The sequence below is a fragment of the Leptonotus elevatus genome, chromosome 14, assembly GCF_054856555.1.
Source record: "Leptonotus elevatus isolate MCC_2025b chromosome 14, RoL_Lele_1.0, whole genome shotgun sequence".
In the NCBI taxonomy this organism is placed as follows: domain Eukaryota; kingdom Metazoa; phylum Chordata; class Actinopteri; order Syngnathiformes; family Syngnathidae; genus Leptonotus; species Leptonotus elevatus.
In genome coordinates this window covers 452,063-478,844 of record NC_141252.1, presented here as the reverse complement: position 1 = coordinate 478,844, position 26,782 = coordinate 452,063, and the positions used below count along the sequence as shown (strand labels likewise).

General features: G+C 39.7%; 1 protein-coding gene across 1 annotated transcript in view; it reads right to left on the bottom strand.

Moving 5' to 3' along the window:
- hs6st1a (heparan sulfate 6-O-sulfotransferase 1a) overlaps positions 1-3,219 on the bottom strand; it is a 63,862-nt gene extending 60,643 nt beyond the window's left edge. The window contains exon 1 of the mRNA XM_086094830.1: positions 2,350-3,219. Coding sequence (XP_085950956.1) covers positions 2,350-2,849 — 500 coding nt within the window. The 5' untranslated portion in view covers positions 2,850-3,219. The remainder of the gene's footprint in view (positions 1-2,349) is intronic.
- Positions 3,220-26,782: the final 23,563 nt, after the last annotated feature.

Below are 26,782 nucleotides of genomic sequence, written 5' to 3'. Positions count from 1 at the left end.
TTTAGGACCCGCGTTAAGCTTACGTCCCATGTCAAGCGGGGCGTCGACTTTTCACATCATAATTAGGATTGGGAGAGAGGACCTAAAATTCATATCACGATACAAATTGCATCCCTTCACCAATATAAACGATGTGTAAAAATGATAATGGACGTATTTTTGAATGGCTTAAATTGTTCATTAAAATAGAAATAACAACAAAACAAACAAACAAAAGAAGCTATCGTGTAATTTAGAGAACATTGATTGTATGGATTTCAAAACTCAGCACTCTCGTGCCAACGACTACATTGCCTCGTCGTGGCTGACGCGTGCGATAATGTACAGATCCTTTCACCGTTTGCTCACCGTGTAGCTGTTGTATTATGTATTTTAGCTTGAGATAATTATGAATGTACCTACTAATTTGCTGCTCATACTTGATTACTCTCCGCTGCAAAGCAGTTACAGGCAGACTTCTGTTCAAGTTCAAAGTACTTAGCACCTTTCTGGTGTTGATTTCACGTTAGTTAGCACTTAGCAGTTAGCATGAGTTCTCAGTAGGGGTTTGCATATCTCCACAAAAGAGGATTCCAATCAATTGGGGTACAACAACACGATTCAAGGGTATAAAGATTCGGCACAGTACACTGTAAGCACAGCCTATTTGGAAAAATAATTAGTGATTTAGAGGGGGCGGTTCTGCGCAGTGTGTAGCCACGCTAGGCGCTAGCACTACACGTAGCTAGTGTGACGCAAGTTAGCTTCATTACCGCAAAGCATTACTCCGGTAATTCCCTAAAAAGGGAAAACATGGAGAATGGATAACTTGTCACTCAAACAAAAGTGCCTGTCACATTACCAATATATGAGAAAGACAAAAGGTACGATGTAGACAAAGAAGAGTAGAAGAAGGAATGGAAGGCTATCATCTTGTTTCGTAATCACAGCATGCGTGGTTCCATCGAATAGTGTGTTTGTTGACCACATGCAAGAAGTTGCCATCGTAATTATTGAACAGATTTAATATGTTCGATTGTTAGCCGAGCAGATCAAGAAGTGGAAAAAAAAAAAAGACAATCGTGCTCATTCAGTCCAAGTCTTGATATGTATGTACCAGCTTGATCTAGTAATGTTGAAAATGCAATGATTTTTTGTTTGTTGTTGCCCCCAACACACCAAACGCCACAGAATAATCACTCAGGACAACTTTCTGAGACATCAGCTCATCTGTCTTTTCTCACAAAGAAGCAAAAAAGCTCAAATCCAGCCCGGTTGTCGGTCTGTTGTGCATTGTGCATAGCATGCGTTAGTCCAGGCTCATGAACCCTGCATCTCCTCCCAAAATGATGATGAGGGCCCAATTACCCTGCGTCCACGCTGATATCTCAGCATGGACGCGTTATCACCTCCACCCGGCGTGGGGGGTGCAGGGTGGGAAAAGACTGACGCCAGCAGCGAATACCAGCATGAGTGTGTGCGTGTTGTGTGTCCCAGCAGTAATAATCACCCGGATTAGAGCAGAGCCAAACCCCTGCAGGGGCAACGAGCCCCGCTTCCCTCCCTTTCTGCACCCCTGTCTGCCTCGCCCAGGCCTGATCCCCCACTTTTTTGGGGGGGGGGAAAGACCCTGGGAAGCGCAGCAGCCGGGACAGTTTTAGTTTGTCTGCGAGGTACGCAGACAGGACACTCTCACAGGTTCCCCTTTTGTCCCCTTGCACACAATCAAATAAATTACAGGAGCGTGACACAAAAGAAGCCCCCGTTGACAGGGGAATCCTTTTCAGCACGCACGGGGGTGCGCTGACATGGAAGTTGATACGACTGTCAATATGTCTGGATTATTATTTATCAGCAGTATGGCATACGAACAACTGTATCTCATTGCCCCCCAACCAACAACTGTGGCTGCTCGAGGTGGGGTGCATTTGTAAGGACCCCCCCCCCCCCCCCTTCCCTGCACTGTTAAAATGCCAATCATAGTTTGCCGTTATCAAACAATCACACCATATTCTCACTGCTGCTTTATTAGTCATAACAGTTGCCTGATTTGATTTATCTTATATATAATATATATTTGTTTACATTTTTTGTAGCGGTCCGATAATATTGGAATTCATCCTCACTATTTAAAATGATGCTACCACAGCCGCTTGATTGGAACCGCAGCACATATTTGGACCTTTTGTACCAGTCTAATACGATTTTCTTTTTAGGTTTCAGGAAAAACAAGCTAGTGATAAATATCATTTCAAACTGATTGTCCAGGTCTATATAGTAGGTAAATGATCAACACGAGGCCCATCGGGTTCAAAAGTTGCACGGATTCAATCGTGGTAAACGCCGCTTTTGAAACGCATTTGTGCTTACCTGAGATTCTTTAGCTTGCTCTCCTTCTTGTTGAGAACCCCCGGCACGCAGTTAGTAAGCTCGGTCCAGTCGGCGTGCAAGCCGCAGCTCCAGCCGGTGGAGAAGCGCGAGAAGAGCCACGTTTCCTTGCGGTTGGGCCGGTAGCAGGTACACTTCTTCTGGCCCGGCCGGCAGTCGCAAGGCACCTCCAGGCGGACATTCTGCACCAGGTGGCGGCCGAACGTCGTCCCGCCGGTCTTCTGGATGTGCAAGAACACGATCACGTCCTCCCCCTTGATTTGGAAGTCGACGGTCCGCTCCAGGTCTCGCACCGGGAAGAAGTACTTCTTGACGTAGTGGGGGTCCGGCGTGGGGAAGATGTCCCCCTCGTCCTCCTCCGCGAAGTAGCCGTGCGGCGAGCCGAAATTGATGACCCCGGGCGCCACGTACTGATAGAGAATCAGCATAAAACACACGGATCCGACCACGATCAACAAGAATTTGCTGCTCCTCTCGACCATGTTCCTGCCCAGTTGCGGTGCCCGCAGTACGCTACCATTTCCCAGTGAGCGGGGCGCTCGGCTTCTTCGTGCCCGCCACGGCTACCGCCGCTACGGCTAACCAGAACCGCCGTCGCCGAGATTCGGTTCCCCGGGAATCAAGAGCGGCTCGCAACCCGTCGGCGAACTTGTCTCATCGTTCGCGGCGCGATGCGTGTGAAAGGCGCATTGTAAACTCCAGAAAGACCAAGGGAGGGGGGGAAAAAAGCGGAGCCCACCCCCCCAGCCACCTCCTACTCCGACAGGCGAGCGACCCTCCCCAGGTTTACTTTACTTCGCTCGGCCGTCGGACACACACACAGCAAGCTCGCCGCATCGCCATGGAGCTGCGGTCCCCGGATGAAGCGAGGACTCCCTTCGCTCTCTAACCCCCCCCCCCCTCTCTCTCTCTCTCTCTCTCTCTCTCTCTCTCTCTCCCTCTCTCTCTCTAACCCCCCCCCTCTCTCTCTCTCTCTCTCTCTCTCTCTCTCTCTCTCTCTCTCTCTCTCTCCCTCTCTCTCTCTCTCATTGGCTCACAGGCAGACCGCCCATTTTTTTTACGTAGACAACCTGGAAATACACCTTTAAAGCTAAATGGCGCTTGGAAAATGACACTATAGGCGTTCTTGTCCTTTCTTACGTCCTTGCAGTCTTGAGAAACTTCATTAGTCGGCCCACGTATTGTTCCAATTGAAAGTACAAATAAATCAAGAACGCTCGAATGTTGTTTTTGTCAGCTAGCAGGATGCATCAAAAGTTGTGAAGGCTTGGCTAGGAAAATGTGCCAAGATGTGTTTCTTGAGTCAATAAGCAACCAACCATTCCAATTTACAAAGAGACTCACTTGCATTCTTAGGAAGAACGTCCTCGTGTATGTTGTTAGGAATTGATCATTCCGAGCTTCCGTCACAATTTAAAAAAATATATATATTTACTCAGAAAATAACAGTAAAAATTCGTAAATTTTACCATTTTTCTTTGTGAATTGACAATTTTTAAAAGTGAAAATAACTACAATTTATAAAATGTCCTATAGATGGTAGAATTAATTGTATTAAAATTTATTTTTAATGGACTTCGAAAAAAAACCCTGTAATTTTTCTTTAAAAATACAGTGAAATAACTGTTATTTCATAGTATTTCATTTTCTTTTACTGTATTTTACAGTATTTTTCTGGCGCCCCATCTGCCGTTTTTTTTTACGATACTTTTTTCTTTTTCTTACTGTGTGGTACTTAGAGAGACTAGTATTTTTTAGGTGGTACTTAAAAAGTTTGAGAAACACTGAATAGACAAATGATGGACTGGTCAGAAGTCAATGTCTGGGCACAACTCAAGACAAACAACGGACTGGTTTTCAGCCAATGTCAGGGTACAGATAGACAAAGGGTATATAAATAAGTATTTGATTATAGCTGTACTTTTGTTTTTGCTGGATATAATGGCTGCTATCAAATGCTCTTATGTTAAATGGTAAAGGCGCGTGCGGCAATAAGATTCACTTCTGCTCCTTTTGGGCGTCAAGTTGCCAAGTTTCTCAATCGCGCTATAAAATAGAATCACACGAATGACCTACTGAATACTAGACTGATAGAAATAGAACACAATCGAAATTTTGATTCTATTTTAGTTTGAAGTAGTGTCACAAAAGTCACTATCCACTTTCTTTTTTCACTTTCGCTCCAGGTATCATTCAGACAGATGTGAGGCTATCGGTATTTAATAGCTTAGGCTTTTGCAGTTTTTGTTAGCCAATCATTCATCCCCTTGCCTACGGCTCTCCAAATGACATTGGAACAGTGTCGTAAGACTGCCAACGGGCAAGAAGTTTTTCTCTTCCCGTCTTGCAGTTCAGCTCCAGTTTGAGAAGCTTAATGACTGTCACACTGCTCTAAAGTCGTACAATTTACACTATCCATGGCCAGTTTCTCCAAATAGGATCTGTTCTTGACAAACCACATAGAAAAAGCCTGATACTTAACACTAATGATGAAAACTTCTAGAGCAGGCGTTCATACAAAGCCAGGGAAAGACTATTAGAATGAATAAAAGCTCACTTCAGAGGTTTAATGGCTTCAAGCCCCCCAAAAATATGATTTTACCTTCACTTCTCTATCATTATCCAAACAACCCTCAGTTCCTGTGGTTCAGTGATGTGAGGAACATAACACGTGGCTACAGTAGAAATGTAGCCTACTTAATATAAAAACAACACACGCTGTTGATATTTTGTACATAAAAATGGGAAAAACAGGAGGCGTTAATGAGAATATTGCAACAAGTAGCTATCCTTGAGGCTCCGGCTGCTAGCTAGCTAGCTAGCTAATTCAATAACAAGATGGCTAGGATCCTATATACAGTTACATAAAGGGCAAACTAAGCCTGAAATTTTAGCAGTGCAAGTAAAAAATGTAGGGGCGCATATGAATCAAAAATGCCAAGTAAATAAATATATATTTTTACAAAATTTCACTATATTACTGATAAATGGGTGGAAGTGTGGAGCAGAAAATTGTCAGCAAAGAAAAATGTTCAAGAATGAAAGAAAAACAAAAAAAAAAATGCAATTTATTTGCAGATAAGTGTTTTCTACGAAAAGCAGTTGATGGCTCACGAGAAAAAAAGGGAAAAAAATCTGCAAAAATTAAATATCCACGGGTGCCGAACCGGCGATGTGAGTATGAGCGGGCGGGTCACTCCCTGTCTCGGCATATTATTTATCTGATGTTTCATTTCCTGTTTCCCTTAAAAGCAAGTAATTGTCAATTTGAAATAATCCTCCACTATAGAAAATCAATTACAAGTATTTTTTAACTTCCTTTTTTTAATGATGTACTTCTCTGCAGTCCATCCTAATAACTCAAACATAAATACAAGCACCCCCCCCCCCCCCAAAACAACAACCGTTTATTGATTTAAATGACAAATATCAATCAGACCAACCCAACGTGATCATTTCTCACGCTACAGTTGGTGCCGAGGACACTTTGCCCCAATATTGAGCGACCCGACATGAATGCTCACCTCTTTAACCACCTGCAATGTTTCTCGCGATGGGCGCGCAATTAAAGCTGACTTGACTGTCACCTGTGGTTTTGCGGCTATTTATCAGCTGATCGTTTGCAAATATTGTGACGTGCAGTCGGGGTAGGCAGGAGAGGCAGAGCAAGATCAAACAAACAATAATAATAATGATAATAATAATAATGTGTAACATGCCATTTTTGGCCCATTTGTCGGGGTCATACTTAAACAAACTCCTCCTTCAGAATGTATCCAATCGTCTTCATACTTGCCGTGTTTCATCGTTAGATGTTTAAGATGAAATGTTAACGAAATCGTTTTATTTTGTCGCACGCCGTTGCCGTAGCGATGCATTGTTTGCAAAGAAAAATGCAGCTTTTTTTCAGGGTTTAAACATGGGTGAAAACTAATGAAACTTTGCACACACATCACATCTGTCATGAACATGAATATTAAAAAAAAAAAATTGTGCAATTTCCAATAAATGGCTCAATAGCGCCCTCTACACATTTTTATGAAGCATTTCCAATTGTACGATTCACCTAGATTTGTGAAAATTGGGAGGCATACCTATAAGCCTAAGACCTACAAAAAAAGTATGCTCTAGCCATATGCTAAACCTAACAGGAAGTCCGCCATTTTGATTTCATTTTGGGAATTGCGCACCATTTTTGGCCTTGGCAAAAACATTTACAGTTTAGACCAGGGATGGCGAGATCCGGTCCTCGAGGGCCGGAGTCCTGCCTGTCTTGGATATTTCCATTCTTCAACGCAGCTGATTCATGATCAGCTCATCAGCAAGCTCTGCACGAGCCTGATAACGATCCTGTTAATTAGAATCACCTGCGGGACTCCAGCCCTCGAGGACCGCAGTTTGCCATCCCTATGTTTTAGACCAGAGGTGGGCAATCTCGGTCCTCGAGGGCCGGAGTCCTGCAGGTATTGGAGGTTTCTCACTTCCAATACAAGCTGATTCCAATCAACAGGATCGTTATCAGGCTTATGCGGAGCTTGCTGATGAGCTGATCATATATCAGCTGTGTTGGAGAAGGGCAACATACAAAACCTGCAGGATTCCGGCCCTCGATGCCCACCTCTGTTTTAGACGGTCCTTATCCCATGTGACAGTACCCCAACGTGCCAGCACCCGGAGATGGGAAATCCAGGTCCAGAAAGTTAAAACCCTGGCACAGTTTGCCGTGAGCCACAGGTGCTTGTACAAGAAGCACCTGTGGCTAAAACCAAACTCTGGCAGTGTTTTTTTACTTTCTTGACCTGGTTTTCTATCTCTGCCAGTACCCCAACGTGGCCAGGGCTGTGAGGGCCCTTTACAGCTGCTCGCAGCTCTACTCAATTTTATTTGTATTTTTATAATTCAGTGATTTTTTTTGGGGGGGGGATAACCACTCCTCCAGATGATTCCGATGCGATCGGACAGCCATGTGGCTCCAGGTGGTCTGGACTAATTCCCACTCTCTTATTCACAGTTTCTTTACTTACAGTGAAGCAGCATCTGCGACTGTCACAGTCGCTGTTAAACACACTCGCGATTACAACTTTGTACTCGCCCCTGGCATCACCAAAGACTTTCCTTCTCGCTGTGACGGGAAGACAGAGAAGAAGTGGCTCCGAATATTAAGTGTGTGGGAGTTGTTTTGTGTGCGCGCGCGTGTTTGTTTGTTTGTGCTTTGTTCGCCGCCATGCGTTGCGCCATAATGAGGCGCGTTGCTTTAAGAAGACGGATGTCACGGGGTGCCTCGCCCTACGGCTCCACTGTGGAGGAATGGCAGTTAGTGTATCATCAGTAGCAGTTTATTATTACCTCTGCATAATGATATTTTTCATCCGGCTGCGGCGGATTGGGGGTGCAGAGTATCTTCTGTCTGTTTTTGCTATATTTACACACGCTATCTGTCTTCGTTTTTGCGCTTTTACAAGCGGTATTTCAAATGAAGGCAAAGCGTGATAATGGATTAGTAGATTAATTTGATGGCGTGGAATTGATTAATCGCGTCTTGAAGCAACTAAGGCAAAAGGAAGCGCTCGGCCGCAACCGCTGATGCCATCACGTCTCGTTTGCTGTCTACTTTAAATAGTACAGTGGTGCCTTGAGATAAAAGTTTCATTTGTTCCCTTACCACATTTGTATCTCAAATCATTTTTCTCTATTGAAATGAATGGAAATGCCGTTAATCTGTTACAGCATTCAGAAAAACATTTGTATTGTGCTTTTTGATAAGAAAGTTCTTAATAGGGCTCCTTTATTATAAAGAAAATATTAATCACGATTATTTTGGTAATAATGTAGTATTATAAATCACAATTAGGAAGATTATTTATTTTTTGGTACAAATGTTTGAAACACTGTAATTCAATATGAGTTCTTTTTGGGTGAAACAAAATGTATTAAATTAGTTATTTTAAAATTTAAAAAAGGCACAAATGGATAAATTTAAACAACTCAAAAATTTGTATTAATCTTTTTTTTTTTTTTACGATTATGCTGATTTTGTAATTGTGGAGTGTAGTAATTGAAATTGTAATTGCATTTCAATTAATTGCATAGCCCCAGTTCTTACTTTCTAAAAAACATATAGTAATGACTTCAAGAGAATGTAAAAAAATAAATAAATAGATTTCTTTTTTCTCAGCTCCTCAGTACCGCAGTAATATTAGACGTTCTTTGCAGAGGATAAATCATTTATGCTGGGAGTATTGTTGTATTGCTGTCTATCTGGTTTGCGCATTGTTTGTGTTCAAATATCAGCCAATTGAAGGGTTATAAAATTACGACAATGATGCTATTCATTTGCCCGTCTATGAGATTAGAGTTTCATCAGCGGGTTGTAACAGAAATAGAGATTGGAAGAGTCACAGAAAGAAAAAGAAGTGGATATTCTTGGAAACTTTAATGGCTCAACACCAAATTTCGCCGTTCAGCTAGAGAAGTGCAAGTTAGACCTCAAACGTTTTCAAGAAGGTTAAATAAAGTTCGCCTGATAAGGTGATTTTGGGTTCACTCTGACATTTTACATGAAAGCCAATAAATAAACCAGATTGAAGCAGTCAAAAATAATCATGAACGCTATCAGCAGTAGGCTGGAGACATGTAAAAAGTATATAAACAGTTGTGCATATGATTTTAACGTGAACATTTGAACTTTTTTCTCGGGTTGGAAGCTCCTCGGCGGCACCGCGTTTGTTTGTTCTCCTTAAACAAACGAAGGTTACGTCAAAAGAATTAGCAATCTGTTTTCATCACAAAGTCCCCCCTGAAAATGAAATTCCCAGAACCCTCACTGCCGGTTCAGACGTAAATATTTTCTTTGGATGTGGCTAGAGGTCTGAGTGTGTGTGTTGGGGGGGGGGGGGGGGGTGATGGGGGGATGTCTGGTTGAGGGGACATGTATTTCCTACAATACACAATTTGTTCCTTTTTTTTCTCCCCCCCACCCCACAACGTTTGTGTTGATGCTGCTGTAAGTTTGTATGTTTAGTAGTTTTTAAAGTCTTTTATTCAGTTTTTTTTAAGTCTAAGTTGAAGCCAATCATTCCATTTGGATTTCTTGATTTTTTCACTATTATGTTGCATTTGAACTGTGCACACCAAAGTTCATTGCAAAATCGCCCCCTCAGGGTCGACTCCTCCCCCTCCCTTCATTCGTGTAACATTGCCCGGAACATTCCTCCGTGTTTGTGTAGCCGTAGTGTACTTTTCCCCCCTCCCTTGTTATTTTTCAAGTGACAAAGTGACCTTTGAACTTGTTTCTGCCGGAGGACATATGTTTTCATCGGGCGTGTCGGCTTTTTACATTTAATTCTCTCTCACGCAGACACGAGGGATTACGAACCCATCGGCCAGCGGCCAGCGGGGAATTGGATTATCATGTGTTGTTAATGATTACGGTGGGTCCGTATTTAAAATGCAGCACAGAACCACTGTTTACTGTTGGCTGGCTGCTGAGGCGCTATTGATTTGTGGGGATTATGCAGGCTTGATGAATTTGTTGTCAAAATGTTTTTGATGTAAAATTGGCATTCAAAGATCATAGTTGGGCAACTATAACAAATACCTGCATACAGAGGAACTTTAAAGGGGGTATATTATGGAAAAGTGACTTTTTTTTTTTTTTTTTTTAAAGGGGATTACAGTATAATAGAAAATGGACTTTTTCATGTTTATATTCATATGGTTGGGTCTCTGGAGTACCTGTGCACCTCTTCGGGGAATGAACAGCCAAATGCAATGAATTCACAGTTCAACATTTGCAAATAAGCACATTTAGATTTTTTTTCCATTTTACATATATATTAGGGGTGTCAGGCGATTAAAATTTTTAACTCCCGATTAATCACGAATTTTATATCTGTTCTAAATGTACAATAAATGTTTTCATACTCTTGTTAACGTAAAAGTGGATTTTTTTTTTAACCAATAGAAATATGGCTGCATCTTTTAATCATTGATACAGTATACTAATTTCATAATAGTTCATAAAATTGAGTTCAAATTAAAAAAGTGTACTGTACTGTAGTGGGATATTGATTTGTGTTGAGATCATTTTTCTGCCACTAGATGGCATCAATGCATTTGTAAGACATTGGTGAAAGCTCAGTGCGTTTTTCTTTTCATATAAAGGAGCTATCTAATCTTTAACATGAAGTAACTTGTGAAATTCCGCACATCTTTAAAATTGTAAAATACAACTTGAACCCAGTCTCCACAAATATATGCATTATTAATAAATGTATTACGGCTAAATTTTGACATGGATGTGTCTGCTGCGTGGCGACTGGAATTCCCGCAGTAAAGGCTTTTCCAAGTAAGGGGCGGTCATTAATCGCGCATTAAAAAAATGATGCCTTTAAAATAACTTTAAATGAACTCTATATTAACGCACTAATTTTGACACCCCTAATATATATATATATATATATATATATATGTAGGAAATGCATGTGGCATTATGTAGTCCTCCATATCGATTTTCTTAGTCATCATTTGCCCGGGGAGCTGCAAGCTGCTACAAACGCAGGCGGATTCGAATAACCAAAGCTTTTTGTTTGAGCAGCGTGCAATCGGATCTCGCCGCTCCTCGGACGACGAAGGCCGGCTAATGGCAGTAACCTCACATTCTCTTTCTTGCCTGTCGTCTTTCTTCTTTTTCCCTTTTCATTTTCACCTTCCTTCTTCGCTGTCCATTGGAAGCCTGGAGGCATCAGGTTCTACCGCAGAGAAATCCACGCCTGCCAGTCCAAGAAAACATCATAATTACGGGTCTGTTGTGGCTCCTGCCTTGGAATTTGAGCTTTTTGTCTCATCCCGCCACCCTTTTCTGCCCTCCAGCTCAACTTCCGCCTCATGTCACTCGCGCCCTATTGACGTGACTTGTTGGAAAATACAATATTGTTCCATTGATAGCGCTGGGATCTGGCTGGATGGCTGCCTCCCTGCCATTATAGGAGATGGCAGATTGTCACAGTAGCTCGTGTTTCATGAGAGCGACTGATGTGTGGCGAGATAAAGTGCATCTTAAACATGGGATTTATTCCAAGGTAACTTTAGAGGAATGTTCATTTCCAAGTGAAGTGGATCTTTGTGATCAATTTCACCAATTAGTTTGCATTTGTGTGTGCATTTATTTTTTAGATCCCTATATATATATATATATATATATATATATATTAGGGGTGTTCGAAAAAATCTATTCGGTAATATATCGGGATATTAGAGCTCGCAATTTTCGAATCAATTAGATATGCAGCCGAATCGATTTTTAAACATCAATTTTTTGTGGGAATATTCAACAAAACGTCTTACTTAGGGTTAAGATTCACACATTAAGCATGGAAGAATGTTATATTAATGGAACATTAAGCCTTAATATGTTTATTTCAGTGCTGTTCAGACATGAAACAGACTGCAACCTGTTTGTTAAATGAAGTGGCTCAGTTGTAAGCCTGAATTTTCAGATAAATAAATACATTTTCATACAAATCTTACAGTGTACATGTACAAGTTTACTGATTTGTATTTTCTAAATTTGAGTAAAAATAAATAAAAATCGCAATAATCAATTTATAGATTCGCATCGGGATTAATCGGCATCGAATCGAATCGAATCGTGATTTATGAATTGTGATAAGAATCGAATCGCCAGGTACTAGGCAATTCACACCCCTAACATATATATATATATATATATATATATATATATATATATATATATATATATATATATATATATATATATATATATATCCATTTTAGTTTAAAATAACTTCATTAAACCTCCAGAATCCGTAACCCACCGTACACTGGCCCCTGCAAAAAAAATAAAATCTATCCGGATTGGGGATTTTTACCAACGAAATGGACACGGACCCAAGAAATATAACAAATTACGCTCATATTGGATGGTTATCAAAAAAAATACTTCTATGTTGAACAGATTTATCGGCAACGTTTATTCATATTAGACACTGACCCCAAAAATATGTTCATATTTGGCACTTGCCAACAAATGATGTTCATGTTGGACACTAACTGAAAAGTGGCGTCCATATTGGATTCTTACCAATTAGATTATGCTCACATTGAGAATTTTCAACATTCTGGACTTTTGCATGGCGAACACGTTTACCAAGAATGTTATTCATATTGGACACTAACCAATAAATGACGTCCATGTCGACAATTTTTGCTCATATTGGGCACGTTTTAACAACAAAAGAGGTTCATATTTGATACCTTTTAAACGTTGAATGTTCTGCCATAATCAAGTTTTTAATTTTGTGGCTGTTCTTAGGCCACTCGGACTGATGGATGGCCGTACTTGACTCATCTATCTCTTTAATGTATTGTTTTGTCAGCAAGTTTCAAGCTTCTGTTCAGTCATTTTTCTTGAGGTATATCCACTCGGATGTGTTTGTATATAAAAAAAAAAAAAAATCCATAATTCAATTTGTGCATGTCCGTGCTCCTTGGTTGCTCAAACAGGGGATAGCAAAGCAGTCAACGAGATTGCCTGAGAAAGTTGCGCATGTTTTGTTTCGGAAGGCCACACAACGATGACAAAATACACACAGTAAGCATTATTCTTTGTGGGATTTATTGTTTTCTCTTGGCAAAAACCCCCCACCATTTTTTTTTTCAGAAATGTGACCATGTCTGTGATAGATGGAGTCCACATAAGTGCGGTCTCCATTCATGAATGTTTATTTGGAACGCTCATCTGCACAGCAACACCAAAAGCAGATGGACCAAAAAAAAAAAAGGATATCTCTCAATTTCGACTCGATAATAAAAGACGGAATCCTGGAATCCCCTTTCCGCCCCCCTCCGCTATCCGCTTCGTAAGTATAAGCAGATTAAAGTTAATGATCTAAAGTGAATTAGATATTTAATCATCTTATCATCTTAGTTGAGTCAGGTCATAACTCTGCGCTGATGCGAAATGCCGTCTGCTTGAACGCCGACGTACAATAAGCTCCATTCGAAGGTCTGCTGATCGTTTGCGGCCTCGGAAAGTTCTTCTCCATCAATTTGGAGATTGAGATATTAAATTCAGCCCGATTAGTATTATTATTATTACTATATTTATATATATATTTAAAAAAAAGTCTCTCTGCTCTCAGATTCAGAGTTAATCTGTTTAGATAATAAATGTCAAATGAAAGAGAGCAAAAAATATCCCCACACGGATTCATCTCATTTCTTTGCGGCATTCCAAAACTCATCATCACGTCCCCTCAACTTGAAAACGAGCCGAGTGGAAAGCACTTCGATTTTCCTTGCACACAGACACGCACTCAAACGCCTCTGGTTTTGGTTAAAGGTGTCGTGTTTGGTCGCCGCTCCGTTCTTCATTTCGCTTCTCTTCTGGCTAAATGAATGACAATCTATTCGGAGCCATCTCGCCCACTTTGAGGCCCTCCGCTTCGGTCGCTCACATTTTCCAGAAAAGCTATTGCACAAAAAAAAAGAAAATTGGCCGCCTGTGGCGCGACTCATTCCTCCCAATTTGCCGTGACCGTCGACCGTGGGCTGACAGGTTTTTGCCGGCAATGATGGCGGAGCGGAGACGGCTCATGACGGGTGACGTTTGGGCGATATCACGACAGAGCTGGCGATATTTGTAATTTAAATTTTTGCAGTCAACACATCTATTTACCTGAACAACTTTGGGGAATTTATTGTAATCTTATTTTACACCATTTTTAAGGGGTTTAGTGCAACCAGCATCATTTGGCACAATTTTGAGGAGATTTACCGTAATGTCATTTCAACCTAAGCACATTTTGAGGAGTCAACTTTTACGGGACTTGCGGTAGTCCGACTTTACTCAGCACAGTTTGGGGATGTGATTTACGGCAATCTAATTTTTTATCAGCACAACCTGAGGTGAATCGAAATCTTATTTCAGACTGTGCAACATTTGTGGGAATTACGGTAGTCCTCATTTAACCCGCGACAATTTTTGGGTGAATTTACAATAATCGTACTTTTAATTGTGCAAGATTGGGGAGATTAAAAATATATTATAACATTTGGGGGCACGTGTGATTTATTTAAATTTTTAACTAGTGCGGCTTTTTGGAGGATTTATGGTGGCCATTTTAAAGTTTTACTTGTACAACTTTTGAGGGATTCAGGGTTGTTTTATTTTTATTTGGTGCAATTACAGCAAGATTGAAAGCGATTTGATTTCACTTAGCGCAACCTTTGGAGGACTTATTGTTATTATTATTTTAACCCTCAGGTCATTGAATCGGTGGAGGCTGCTGTCTGCGGATCTCACTCTGCTTCGTCTGTCCGTCCTTCCTGTCCTCAGTCTCTCCTTTGGTCTCTTGAGGTCTCCCTGATTTGTTGGAATTTAGATGTTTCTGGGGTTGGTGAAGAACTCTGGTTGGTGGCCCGGTGGGTGGTGTCTGGTCGGTGCTGGATCTCACTTTCCTTTCTTTTCTTTGGTCCTTCCTCGGGTCTCCTGACGGCGGTGTTCGGTTTAGGTGAACGATATGGGATTTTTTAATAGGTTTTTGGTGAACTAATGAATACACACACACTCACACGCACGCACACACGCACATACATTTTTTTTATTATTATTATTTTGTATGTGGGTGAGTATGTACTCACCCACATACAAAATAATAATAAAAAAAGAAAAAAGGAGAGCAATGATGATGACATGTCAAATCGGTAAAATTACCGAATGAACAATATTGAGCTCTCCAGATTTTTTTTAAAAATAAAATAAAAAATATATATATATTTTAACCTGTGCAACATTTCGCATAACTACAGCAATCTTATTTTGCTGCACAACCATAAACGTAGTACTTGTAACACTATGAAATGTGTATTCATTTTGACAGGTCCCTGTTTATTATGTACCACCATCGTGACCTTCCTGCCTCAAAGGAAATAATTGCACTGAATTATTGTTTGTTTGTTTTTTTATACAATGAGAAAAGGAAGGTGCCAAGACCGTGTTCTAATTTTAGTAGCGTGCGTGTGCGCACGCGTGTGTCTACAGTCTCTAAAAGATCACATTATTAAGCAGTAAGAAGCTACACTTTATCATTAAAGCAATTGGGAAATAATCAAAACGCAGACGCCCCTGTTGAAAAAGCAAATGAACATCTTTATTTCCACTGAGGAAACTTCATTTCATAACGAGATTAGATTTGTGTTTGCGATCTTGCCAGGGTGGTGTGTGAAGTTCTATCAAAGTCCAGCAGGCCCATATATATATATATATATATATATATATATATATATATATATATATATATATATATATATATATAAGGGGTGTGAATTGCCTAGTACCTGCCGATTTAATTCGTATCACGATTCATAGGTCACGATTCGATTCGATACCGATTAATCCCGATACGAATCTATAAATTGATTGTTGCAATTTTTTTTAAACTCAAATTTGGAAAATACTAATCAGTAAACTTGTACATGTACACGGTAAGATTTTGATGAAAATGTATTTATTTATCTGAAAATTCAGACCTACAACTGAGCCACTGCATTTAACAAACAGGTTGCAGTCTGTTTCATGTCTGAACAGCACTGAAATAAAATATTAAGGCTTAATGTTCCATTAATATGACATTCTTCCATGCTTAATGTGTGAATCCTAACCCTAAGTAAGACATTTTGTTGAATATTCCCATTAAAAAAATTGATGTTTAAAAATCGATTCGGCCGCATATCAAACCGATTCGAGTATTGCGCGCTGTAATATCACGATATATTGCTGAATCGATTTTTTTCTAATACCCCTAATATATATATATATATATATATATATATATATATATAAGGGGTGTGAATTGCCTATTACCTGCCGATTCAATTCGTATCACGATTCATAGGTCACGATTCGATTCGATACCGATACAAATCTATAAATTCTTTATTGCGATTTTTTTAACTCAAATTTGGAAAATACTAATCAGTAAACTTGTACATGTACACTGTAAGATTTGTATGAAAATGTATGACGTTTTGTTGAATATTCCCATAAAAAAAATTACGTTTAAAAATCGATTCAGCCGCATATCGAATCGATTCGAGAATTGCGCGCTGTAATATCGCGATATATTGCTGAATCTTCTAACACCCCTAATTAAATATATATTCATATGTGCTAAAAAAAAAAAACTAAACAACTGCGCCTATCTCGGTCAGATTGCATTTTATAAAACTAAACCAAACAAACCGTAGTTTGACATGTTCGCAAACGTACCCGTCAAGAATGGTTGAAATGCAGACCACGTTTCAATTCGACTGCGTCACAGTCCCACGTTTATTATCGCGCCAATGTGCCGTACATACATCACTCTCCGGCAATTTACCGACACAAGTAGCGAGCCATGAGTATTAATGACAGAAACATAAAATCAGAGTAATGCAGTTGTCGCGGCCGACTCACCGATCGTTGATTGATGTTACGAGCCTCCCCTGTTTAACGCGTGGAACTGAGAAAAGATGCCGCTATTACATCACATGTCGGCGCAATATTAGGCACGTCAGCACACATGCGGAATAAAGCCAGAAAAATGGTGCTCTTAAAAAGTTAATTAACGATGCTCAGGTTTTAGATATAGGTCAATATATCCCCGTGATTCGTATGGTCAAGGGCCAAGACGTGGCACGAATAGCGAGAATTTGCGGGGAGTGGTTGCCAGCCCCCCCTGAAAATGGTTACAATTGCCAAAAGCTGTAAATAAGGCAACCGACATATTACAGCTCTCGATATGATGCAGTCCACTTCCAAACTTCCAAACCCCCGACCACAAAACAAATGAACAACATCATCACAAGAAACGAAAGTCATCAAATCAATGACATCACGCAAGGTTAGCAAATGTTTGGAAAATTGGACTTAACAGTTCTTCACGATGAAGCTTCGGCCCCGTTCCTTCTATTTGACTTTGACAAATAGGCCTAATGTTAATCTTAAACCTAATGAAAGCCCTGCATTTCAAAGTCACTTCTACTCAAACGTCACAGAGATTTATGGGGACGTGCGATCTCAAGTTTTCTTTCTTCTGTTTCATCAATAGTGCTTTTTTGTGCATCGCTTCTTTGTCACCATATTTGTTACTTTAGTATATATATATATTATAGATTACATTTTTTAATTGTAATGAATCGCATGACTTTAATAGCTAACTCATTAATAATTGCAAATTTTACATCTTCAAAATGTACAATACATTTTTTTTTGAAGTTTTCATGCTCTTGTTAACATAAAAGTGGGAAAAAAATGTTAACCTAATAGAAATATGGCTGCAACTTTTAGTCATTGATACAGTCATTTCATAATAATTCATAAAATTTAGTTAAAATAAAAAGAAAAAAAAACTGTAATATTGATTTGTGTTTAGGTCATATTTATGCCACTAGGTGGCATAACTTGACCCCGATCTCCATAAATATATGCATTATTATTCAATTTAAATGTTGGCGTGGACGTGTCTGCTGGCGTTAAAGGAACTTTAAATTAACTCAAAATTGACGCACTAATTTTGACACCCCTAATATATATATATATATATATATATATAAATTGTCACATTTTCAAGTTTTCCTCTCCAACATATGTCAACATAACATGACGTCCTTTCTCTTATTGTGTTGCAAGCAATCATGTCATTAGTATGCCATTAGCTGTGATTATTGATTTCAGTTAACCCCCCCCCCCCCCCCCCCTCGCTCTCTTTGTTCAATGACACTGAATTCAGAGGAGATCCGTGAACTTCATCACCTTCTGCGTTTCTTCCAGCAGAATTCCCACCGGATCAGCACTTTTCTCCCCCTTGTAGACCTTTTTCTAATTATCCCATTCCTCTTACTTCAATAAATAATTACAATAAAGGCCATCAATCAGGAGGGAAACATTGATAACCCAAGAGAAAGTCCAATATCCCTCAGGCCCGGTAGGCCCGGTAGGCCCGGCCTTCCTGTCATAAATACGATGTGTGGGCGTGTGCAGGACCTGCTTGCCCATTAGGCAAGATTCAAATATAAAAAAATGACCAACTCATAGGAATACTACGGAAGCATATTGCATTCACTTGAATAAAAAAACAAAATTAAAAAAATCCTGGTTTTCGGAATATTTTTTTCTGAAAATTTTTTTCTTCCAAAAAACAGGCAGATTTTTTTTTGTGTGTGAGAAAAACAGGAGGAAAAATTACTCGGGGAAAAATAATTTAAAAAACTAAAAATAAAATCTAAAAAACTGAAAATCCTTTTTTTTTTTACTCCGAAAAACAGAACACCAGCTCTGTTTTTCAGAGTAATTTTTTTTAAAACTCCAAGTGACTTGTTGCAGACTCGCTAATAGCGGAAGCCGACACTTTCCCGCATACCTCCATATGCAATAAGATGCTCATGTTTACTTACTGGCTCTCAATAAAGGAATAAATGTGTATACTGTATTGTGGTTTCTTCTGTAATCTCTGAGGGGAAAACCCTTTTTAAAAAATATTCAGAAAAACAGAAAAAAAATATTCAGAAAAACAGAAAAAATATTATTTTATAAAACGGAAAAATTACTCAGAAAAACGTAAAAAAATATATTCAGAAAAACAGAAAAAAATATATTCAGAAAAACATTTTTTTTTAACAGAAAAATATTACAAAAAACCCCCGGAAAAATATTAAATAAAACAGAAAAAAATACTCAAAAAAACAAAGCTCCCCCCAAAAATTTGTCAGAAAAACATGACTTTTTTTCCCCAGGTCAATGCAAGACGCTTCCGTAGAATACAAATGATTAGTATAACTTGTCTAAATATATTCTTGGCCAGGGTCAAAACTGATTATGGAAAATTACCAGTTTGTAAGCGTCAACACACCAGGAACTGTTTAAGATTATGAAAAATCTAATGTATGTCTACTTTAAATAAATTCCCCTCATACACTCTACTGCAGTCCATGTGCCATTTTGCAGATGATAATCACGATAGAAATAAACCAAAGCGCTGGCTAAGCTCCTAACACACACACGCACACACGCACACACGCACACACCCACACCCTCACAGCAAGTATCTCTGCTGCATGTTGATTAGCGCGCACACAAACGCACACCTGGCTATGCTAATGTGAGTCTGCAGTAAAAATCCTCGGGCTAGCGCCTCTCTTTGATGCCTCTGATAGCTCGCTATGGCGTTTGCCTGGAGGTGCGACGTGGCCGCCGTTTCCTTCGCTCGCAGGGTCAACCCAGAGAGGGGATTCTCGCAATATTTCGTACCACTTTTTATTTACATTTGCAAACTGATCAATGTGCTTAGTTTCTACCCCTTAACTGCCATTGACGGCTATAGACGTCAAAAATTCATTTGAACTATTTCTATTAGTTTAACATTTTTTTCCCACTTTTGTTAACAAGAGTATGAAAACCTCGTGTTTTGTTATATAGTATTAGAACAGATATAACATTTGTGATTCATCGTGAGTTAACTAGTGAAGTCATGCGATTAATTACGATTAAAATGAATACTCGCCTGACGCCCCTAATTTTTAATAATCTTTTCTTTAAAAAAAAAAAGAAAAGATTATTAAAAAGAAAAAAGAAAAATAAGAAAATGTTTTCAAATTTGTCGTTATAAGTGATTGATTGGCCAAGCATGTTTTTCAGACCTGAACCCTTTTGCGAATCGATTTTCAAGCATGATATCGATTCATAAAACCATGAATGGATTATTTTAATCTCTTTTCCCATAAATTAAAAAAAATAATAATAATAATTTTGTATCTCACTCTTCACATTAATTTAAAAGTATATTCTTACATTTATGAAAGACCTGAATGGTTGCATTATAAGACAATTCAGAATATTTTAAATTTACATTAACAATCGTTGAAATGGAATTATGAAAATATGTTTTTACATCTCATCCTTGCTGATGCCAATGTTTGTGCAACACTTAAGTGATTATAACACTAAATCATTTAACCAGTTACTTCCTTTGCAAAAATTAATTTGGAATTTAATATTTGTGGATTTTTTTAATCATGTCCTTGATATTTAAGAACACTTGATGTTCCATAATAAATGAATAAGTAAATCGAATTGAGTCAAAAAAAAATATTTTTTTAATCCAATCCAACTGGAATCGAAATTGAGAATATTAGAATCGCTACCCAGCCAAGTCAAGTCGAGTCAAGTCGATTTATATAGCCCTTAATCACACAAGAGTCTCAAATGGCTTCATATGCCCACAGTTGACAAATATCAACGACCCCCCCAATCGAACCCAGCCCTAGTGAAGTATCCGGTATCGGTACTTCCATCAAGTACAGCGAGAGAGTACTTTCCCCCGCTTCTGTTTCTTGCCGCGTCCAAGCTGAGTTTTGTGTATGTCGCAGCTCATTAGCGTGCACCTGTTTGGCCACTTGTACGAGGAAATTAGAACATCTGAGAGGCAACACTGTCTGCCGGAAGAGCAAACAGTTTGTCGCGTTTGAACGTGGGAGCCCGAATGCATTCATTATGGCGTTGTTGCGCTCTGCATGTCAACACTCAACCGCCCCCGTGTGCACTCATCACCATGCAAAGCCGATCTCACGCACACACATCGGCAGACACACGCTGTGGCAGCCCAGATGACTCCACAACGAGGAAATGACTTTCACTGGACTCTAAAATATTCATATCCTTTTTTTCTTTTTTCTTCTTCTTTCGCCGCCTTCTAACAACGCCGCCGTCTCTCCAGGCGTCCCCGCTTATTCGCCGCCTAATTGGCGGCGCTGCATGCCGTCGGCAGGTCCACAAACAGAAATTACGTTGTCGGGATGCAATTTCACCTGGATTCAAAAAGGCGGACGAGTGACTCGGAAAAGTAAAGCGACGTTTTTCCGGAGGAGAGAAATTTCATGGAATTTGGCGGAAAACACATTTTGTGTATTTTCACTTTTACAACTGATGGGGGTCGGATGTTGTGAAGTTCTCACGGCAATGATGCCGGCGAACACGTTACTCCAAAATGTACTTTTCCCAGTCAAGTAATCAATGTATCAAAGTAACACAACGTTACTGTATTGTATTGGATCCCGTTGACAAAAAGGTGACGCATGAATTCCACTAAGAATTTTCTTTCACAAATAAAATTAATATGCTTTTCAATCACAGTGATTATAGATTTGCAGTTATCAAATATTTTGGTGTTCTGATATCCTACTGACAATTCTATCGAATAATTTCTGGGGGGAAAAAAAATCTACTTTCTAATGTACGACCAACCAACTAAAATTTTTTTTTTTACTTTAAGGGGAAGTGGAAGGAGCCCGAGTTGGTGTGTGAGGCAGAGAAATTCCGACTAGATATAGTCGGACTCTCCTTCACACACCTTGGGCTCTGGTGGGGGGGGAGGAAACCCTATTCGTAACACCCAATTAGTAAGTAAAATTCACACAACTGTTCATTATGGAGCACATAAGAACTAAAGTGTTTATTAGGGGTGTGCCCAAAAATCAATTCTCATAAGAATCGCGATTCTCATTTAGTACGATTCAGAATCGATTTTAAATGTCCCAAAATCGATTTTATTTAAATTATTTTATACTGTCTTGCCTTTATCTGTGTGTGCCTTTATTTGGAGCGCTGTTCATGTTGTACCCGGTTTGGCCACTGAGGGGCAGTGTGGTTCCACGCGGTCTAATACACTGTTAAGTTGTAGCCACATTACAGAGTAGAAGGAAAAAGTCCCGATCAAGTTATTCCAATAAAAGTTTTTTTTTTTTTCCCAGCGCTTTTGAGTGTTAAAAGTGCCACGAGTAGCGCGCTAATTAGCATTAGCGAGTCAGACTTGAGTAGATCATTACAATTCCTTGAACATCTATAGATTGAAGCAAAAATCGTTGTCAATCAAATCATTTTGAAAAATAAATTGTTCTGAATCGAAAATCGATTCTGAATCGAATCGCAGACCCCCAAAAAATCGGAATCGTATTGAATCCCCCACCCCTAGTGTTTACGTCTTGAACTGAGGCTGAGAAATCGGTTGTTGGACCTGGTGGTATTTGCTGTCAAACGTATGCAAAACACCGTTCTAAAAAGTCGGTTAGTGCTAAATTGTTTATACGCTATCACAGTAGGTTACATATTTGACTTATTCACTAACTTTGTGTATGCAGCTATTCGTTTAAAACCAGCAAAGGTGCCAAGTTCCTTGCAAAGTGTAGAGCAACACCTTTTGAGGGAGCGAGCTTTTCTGGAATTTGGTTGAAAACACATTTTTAGGAAAGTAGCAGCCAGAGCCAAGAGTGTCTGCGTATGATGGTGGGGGGTGTGTGTGGGGGGCGGGGGGGGGGGGGTGTTCAGAGGCATCGCTGAAGAGACAGAGCGTGAAACGCTTTTCCAGGCCAAGGCGGCGACAGGAGAAGGCTGGTGGGTGGCAAAGCGGCCCCTGTTGCTGCATTTTAAACAGGTTCAAAATGCTTGGCGTCAGATGATGATGCATCATTACATCATCAGCCCGTCACGTAGACGTTATTTATCATAAAGCGCCCCAGTCACCCGCCGGCGTCTGCAAATTATTTTGTGGCTTAGAGAGTCTGAGCTTTTGCACACTGTGTATTTCAAATATGTCATATTCATGTGAGACTCTTCGTTTTATAGTTATGAATGCATTGAACAGTTTGTCACATACAAAAAGAACACGACCATTCATTCATATCTACTCCATCATAATCACTCCCCACCTCAGGATAAAAGTCTGAAAACCTAAAAAAAAAAAAATGTAGATCCAAACCTACCTAAGGTTACAGACCACATTCTAAACCGCTGTCCCGGCTGGTCCAGGAACAGCACAATGGCAAAGTGCGCATTCACAGAGGACACCAGACATGTCAAGGAAGCTGAAACATACTCAACGTAACACACCGCTTACGATCAAGCTAACTTCAAAATAAAGTTTGTTTACATTGATGGCAATGCAAATAGCCGTAGCAGACATTTACTTTGAAAGGGAAAGTGGCCCACGTCGTGGCATGATGGCTAGCTTGACTTCGTAGCTTGATGGCTAGCTTGACTTCGTAGCTTGATGGCTAGCTTGACTTCCCTGTTAGACGTTCGTTCGTTCGATTCGCTAATTTAGGACGCTAAGAAACCGCTAATTAATTACGCCGTCGTTGTTTAATACGGCAGAAGTCTCTGACATACTGTAAGTGGTTACTGGCTCGCTTGCAGCTAGCTGTTAGCATTAGCTGTAAATGAGCTTGACAGCTGGTAACTGGCTTACTTGAATTATTTTTCAATATTTTGGACCAAGGCTACTTTGTAATTCACATTACAGGTTTAAAGGAAGGGAATGTACTTTAAATTACACCTTGAGGTCTTTTCACTATTTAAAAAAAGATAAATAGAAATGTGTCTTTATTTATTTGATAAAAGACACTTTTGCCCATTAAAAAAAAACATTCGACTCAAAATGTCAGTTATAGCCGTTTAGATTGTAGGAACACAAGTTTAAGCCCTTAGTACCTTGCTATTTTACACATGTACAAAATGAGAATTTTTTTGCCTCATATTGCACTTAAAGTTTGGTTCCTAAATCCTAAACTGCTATGTTAGACATTTTGAATGATTTTTTAAGATTTCATTTAATGGGAAAAAACGTTTTACAAAATAAATGAAGACACTAAATCCTATACGGCCATATTGGACATTTTGAATAGATTTTTTTTTAATGGGGAAAAGCATTTTACATGAAGACAAAGTACTATTTCTTCTTCTTTCTTTTTTTTTTGCCGATCCGAAAAACGATCCGCGGCTCAAATCCGCGATTCGATCCGAACCGTGACTTTTGTGATCCGTTGCACCACTGCATCCCACGTGCCTTCTGTCTGCGACGTGTTCATTATAATCTGCAGCAACGGCACCTGGCTTTGCCACACATGGACGCACTTTCTTTTCCACCCCTTCCTCGGCAACGACAGGTAGGAAGACCGTCAAAAAGACAGGGTGGCGACGCTGCTGGCAGTCAACAGACATTAATGGCGTGTGCGGCGGTCTCATTAAAGAAGGTGTGCGCCAGCCTGTCTTTGCGTTCGCAACAGTTTTATTCAGACATCCACGCTGATTGCAATACAGGGAATGAATTACTTTGAACCATGCGGTTGTGATATTCTTGCATTCGGGCTGCCTCGCTCGATCTCATCTCATGTGATCTGCCATATGTTTCTTTTAAGAGCGGTCAAGTTCATTTGCATCCCTGTCCTTCATTCGAAATTCCGCCCGCGTTTCGCAATCCCTTGGAAATGACGAGCGCCTGTCATGATATGCCCAAACGTCGTTTGATAATTAGCCCAACATTGCGGTAAATGTCACAGTAGCGCATTCACAAATGGAGGCAATTTCACGTCGAGCGTCCCGTCTTTCCGAAAATAACTACGGCACGGCAGAAGTGCAGGCTATTATAAAGCTAATCTAGGTCTTGTAATGTAAAAAGGCGGCGTTATTGTCTGAGACGAGTCTTCGGTCTTATTCAGCGGTCAACTCAACTTTATTTATAAGGCGCTTTAAAACCAGCATTGTTGCATACAAAGTGCTGTGCATGCATCATAAATCAGTCATGCAGTAAAGAGAAGTAAAACAAGAAGAACAAAGCAAACATGACAAGCAAATAAAGTTGACATCAATAAATGAACAACAAGAAGTATAAGTGAATAAATAAATAAATATCAAATTCATAACACCCAAGTCAAAACACCTCTGTAGCTGATTATTAGCTCATTCACTGCCATTGACGGCTATAGACGTCAAAAATTCATTTGAACTATTTTTATTAGTTCAACATCCCCCCCCCCCCCCACACACACTTTTGTTAACAAGACTATGAAAACCTAGGGGAAACAATTGTACATTTAGAACAGTTATAAAATTTGTGATTATTCGTGAGTTAACTAGTCAAGTCATGCAATTAAATACAATTAAAAAATTTAATCGCCTGACGCCCCTTTTCTTTTCTTTTATCGCGTCAAGCGATAATTTTTTAAAATTGTAATTAATCGTATGACTTCAATAGTTATGTCATGATTAATTACAAATTTTATATCTGTTCAAAATGTACAATACAATTTTTTTCTAGTTTTTTATATTCTGGTTAACAAAAGTGGGGAAAATGTTCAACGAATAGAAATAGTTCAAATGAATTTTTGACGTCTATAGCCGTCGATGGCAGTGAATGAGTTAAGGTTAGTAAGGTCATGCAATTAAATACAATTAAAAATGTTAATCTCCTGATGCCCCTAATTTTTATAATATTTTCTTTTCTTTTTTATCGCGTCAGGCGATTAAAATTTGTAATTGTAATTAATCGCATGACTTCAAAAGTTAAAAAGTCATGATTAATTAAATTTTTTATATTTGTTTAAAATGTACAATAAAATGTATATCTAGGTTTTTATATTCTTGTTAACAAAAGTGGGGAAAATGTTCAACTAATAGAAATAGTTCAAATGAATTTTTGACGTCTATAGCCGTCGATGGCAGTGAATGAGTTAAGGTTAGTGAACGTTGTAGTTGATTGTTGATCATTAGGGTTGGAAAAAGTGATGTTTGTACTTAGTGTTTGGTAGCTGACGTTTGACTGTTTGGGCTTTTTACAATGTCTGTGTTTTCCTTTCATTAGTAGTCCATCCAGCCACCAACCTTTTTTCTGCTCATTTAGCGCGCGTCGCTCTTGTGAGCCGCGCTCTCGATAGATATTGACTTGGCAGCGATATTTTGACTACAGGGACCGTACATTTCAATAATTTCTAATTACACGCACGTAAGCTTCAATAAATCTTATCGCAAGTTGGCGGGCCAACGAACCGCGCCTGTGATCTGGCGATGTCGATAAAATACGAAGGTGCCTGGTTGAATTTGAATTATTTATTTTTTTACTAGATGAAAGACGCAAACATTGGGGAGGTCTTTTAATTGCGTTTGCTGTCTTTTATGTCGACGTCGCTTATATTTGAGCTCCCGTTGGCGAGGCCCACCTTTTTTTCTGTCTCCACTTTGTTCGAGCTGTTGATTCGGCATCAGTCAGGGCGGAAATCGAATTTGTCAAAACGTGGCTGACGCGGGGGCCGTGCTTTCCGTCTGGGCGGGGGAGATGTGTGATAAGGCAACAGAGGGACTTCTGCTTCTTGCTGCTGCCAGGAATCAAAACCAGACGTTGGCACTTTGAAGCCAGTGCGGATAAAAAACAACAACAGAGAGGCCTTTGTGCTACAAAGGGAGCGTTTCGTTTCCCCCTCTCCTCCCCTCTTTGCCTTATCCCGCCACCTTTTGTTTGCAACCCGCTTGTCACTCTGCGAACCCCCACATATTCGGTACAGCCGGCACTCTCATGTTGGTACGACTACC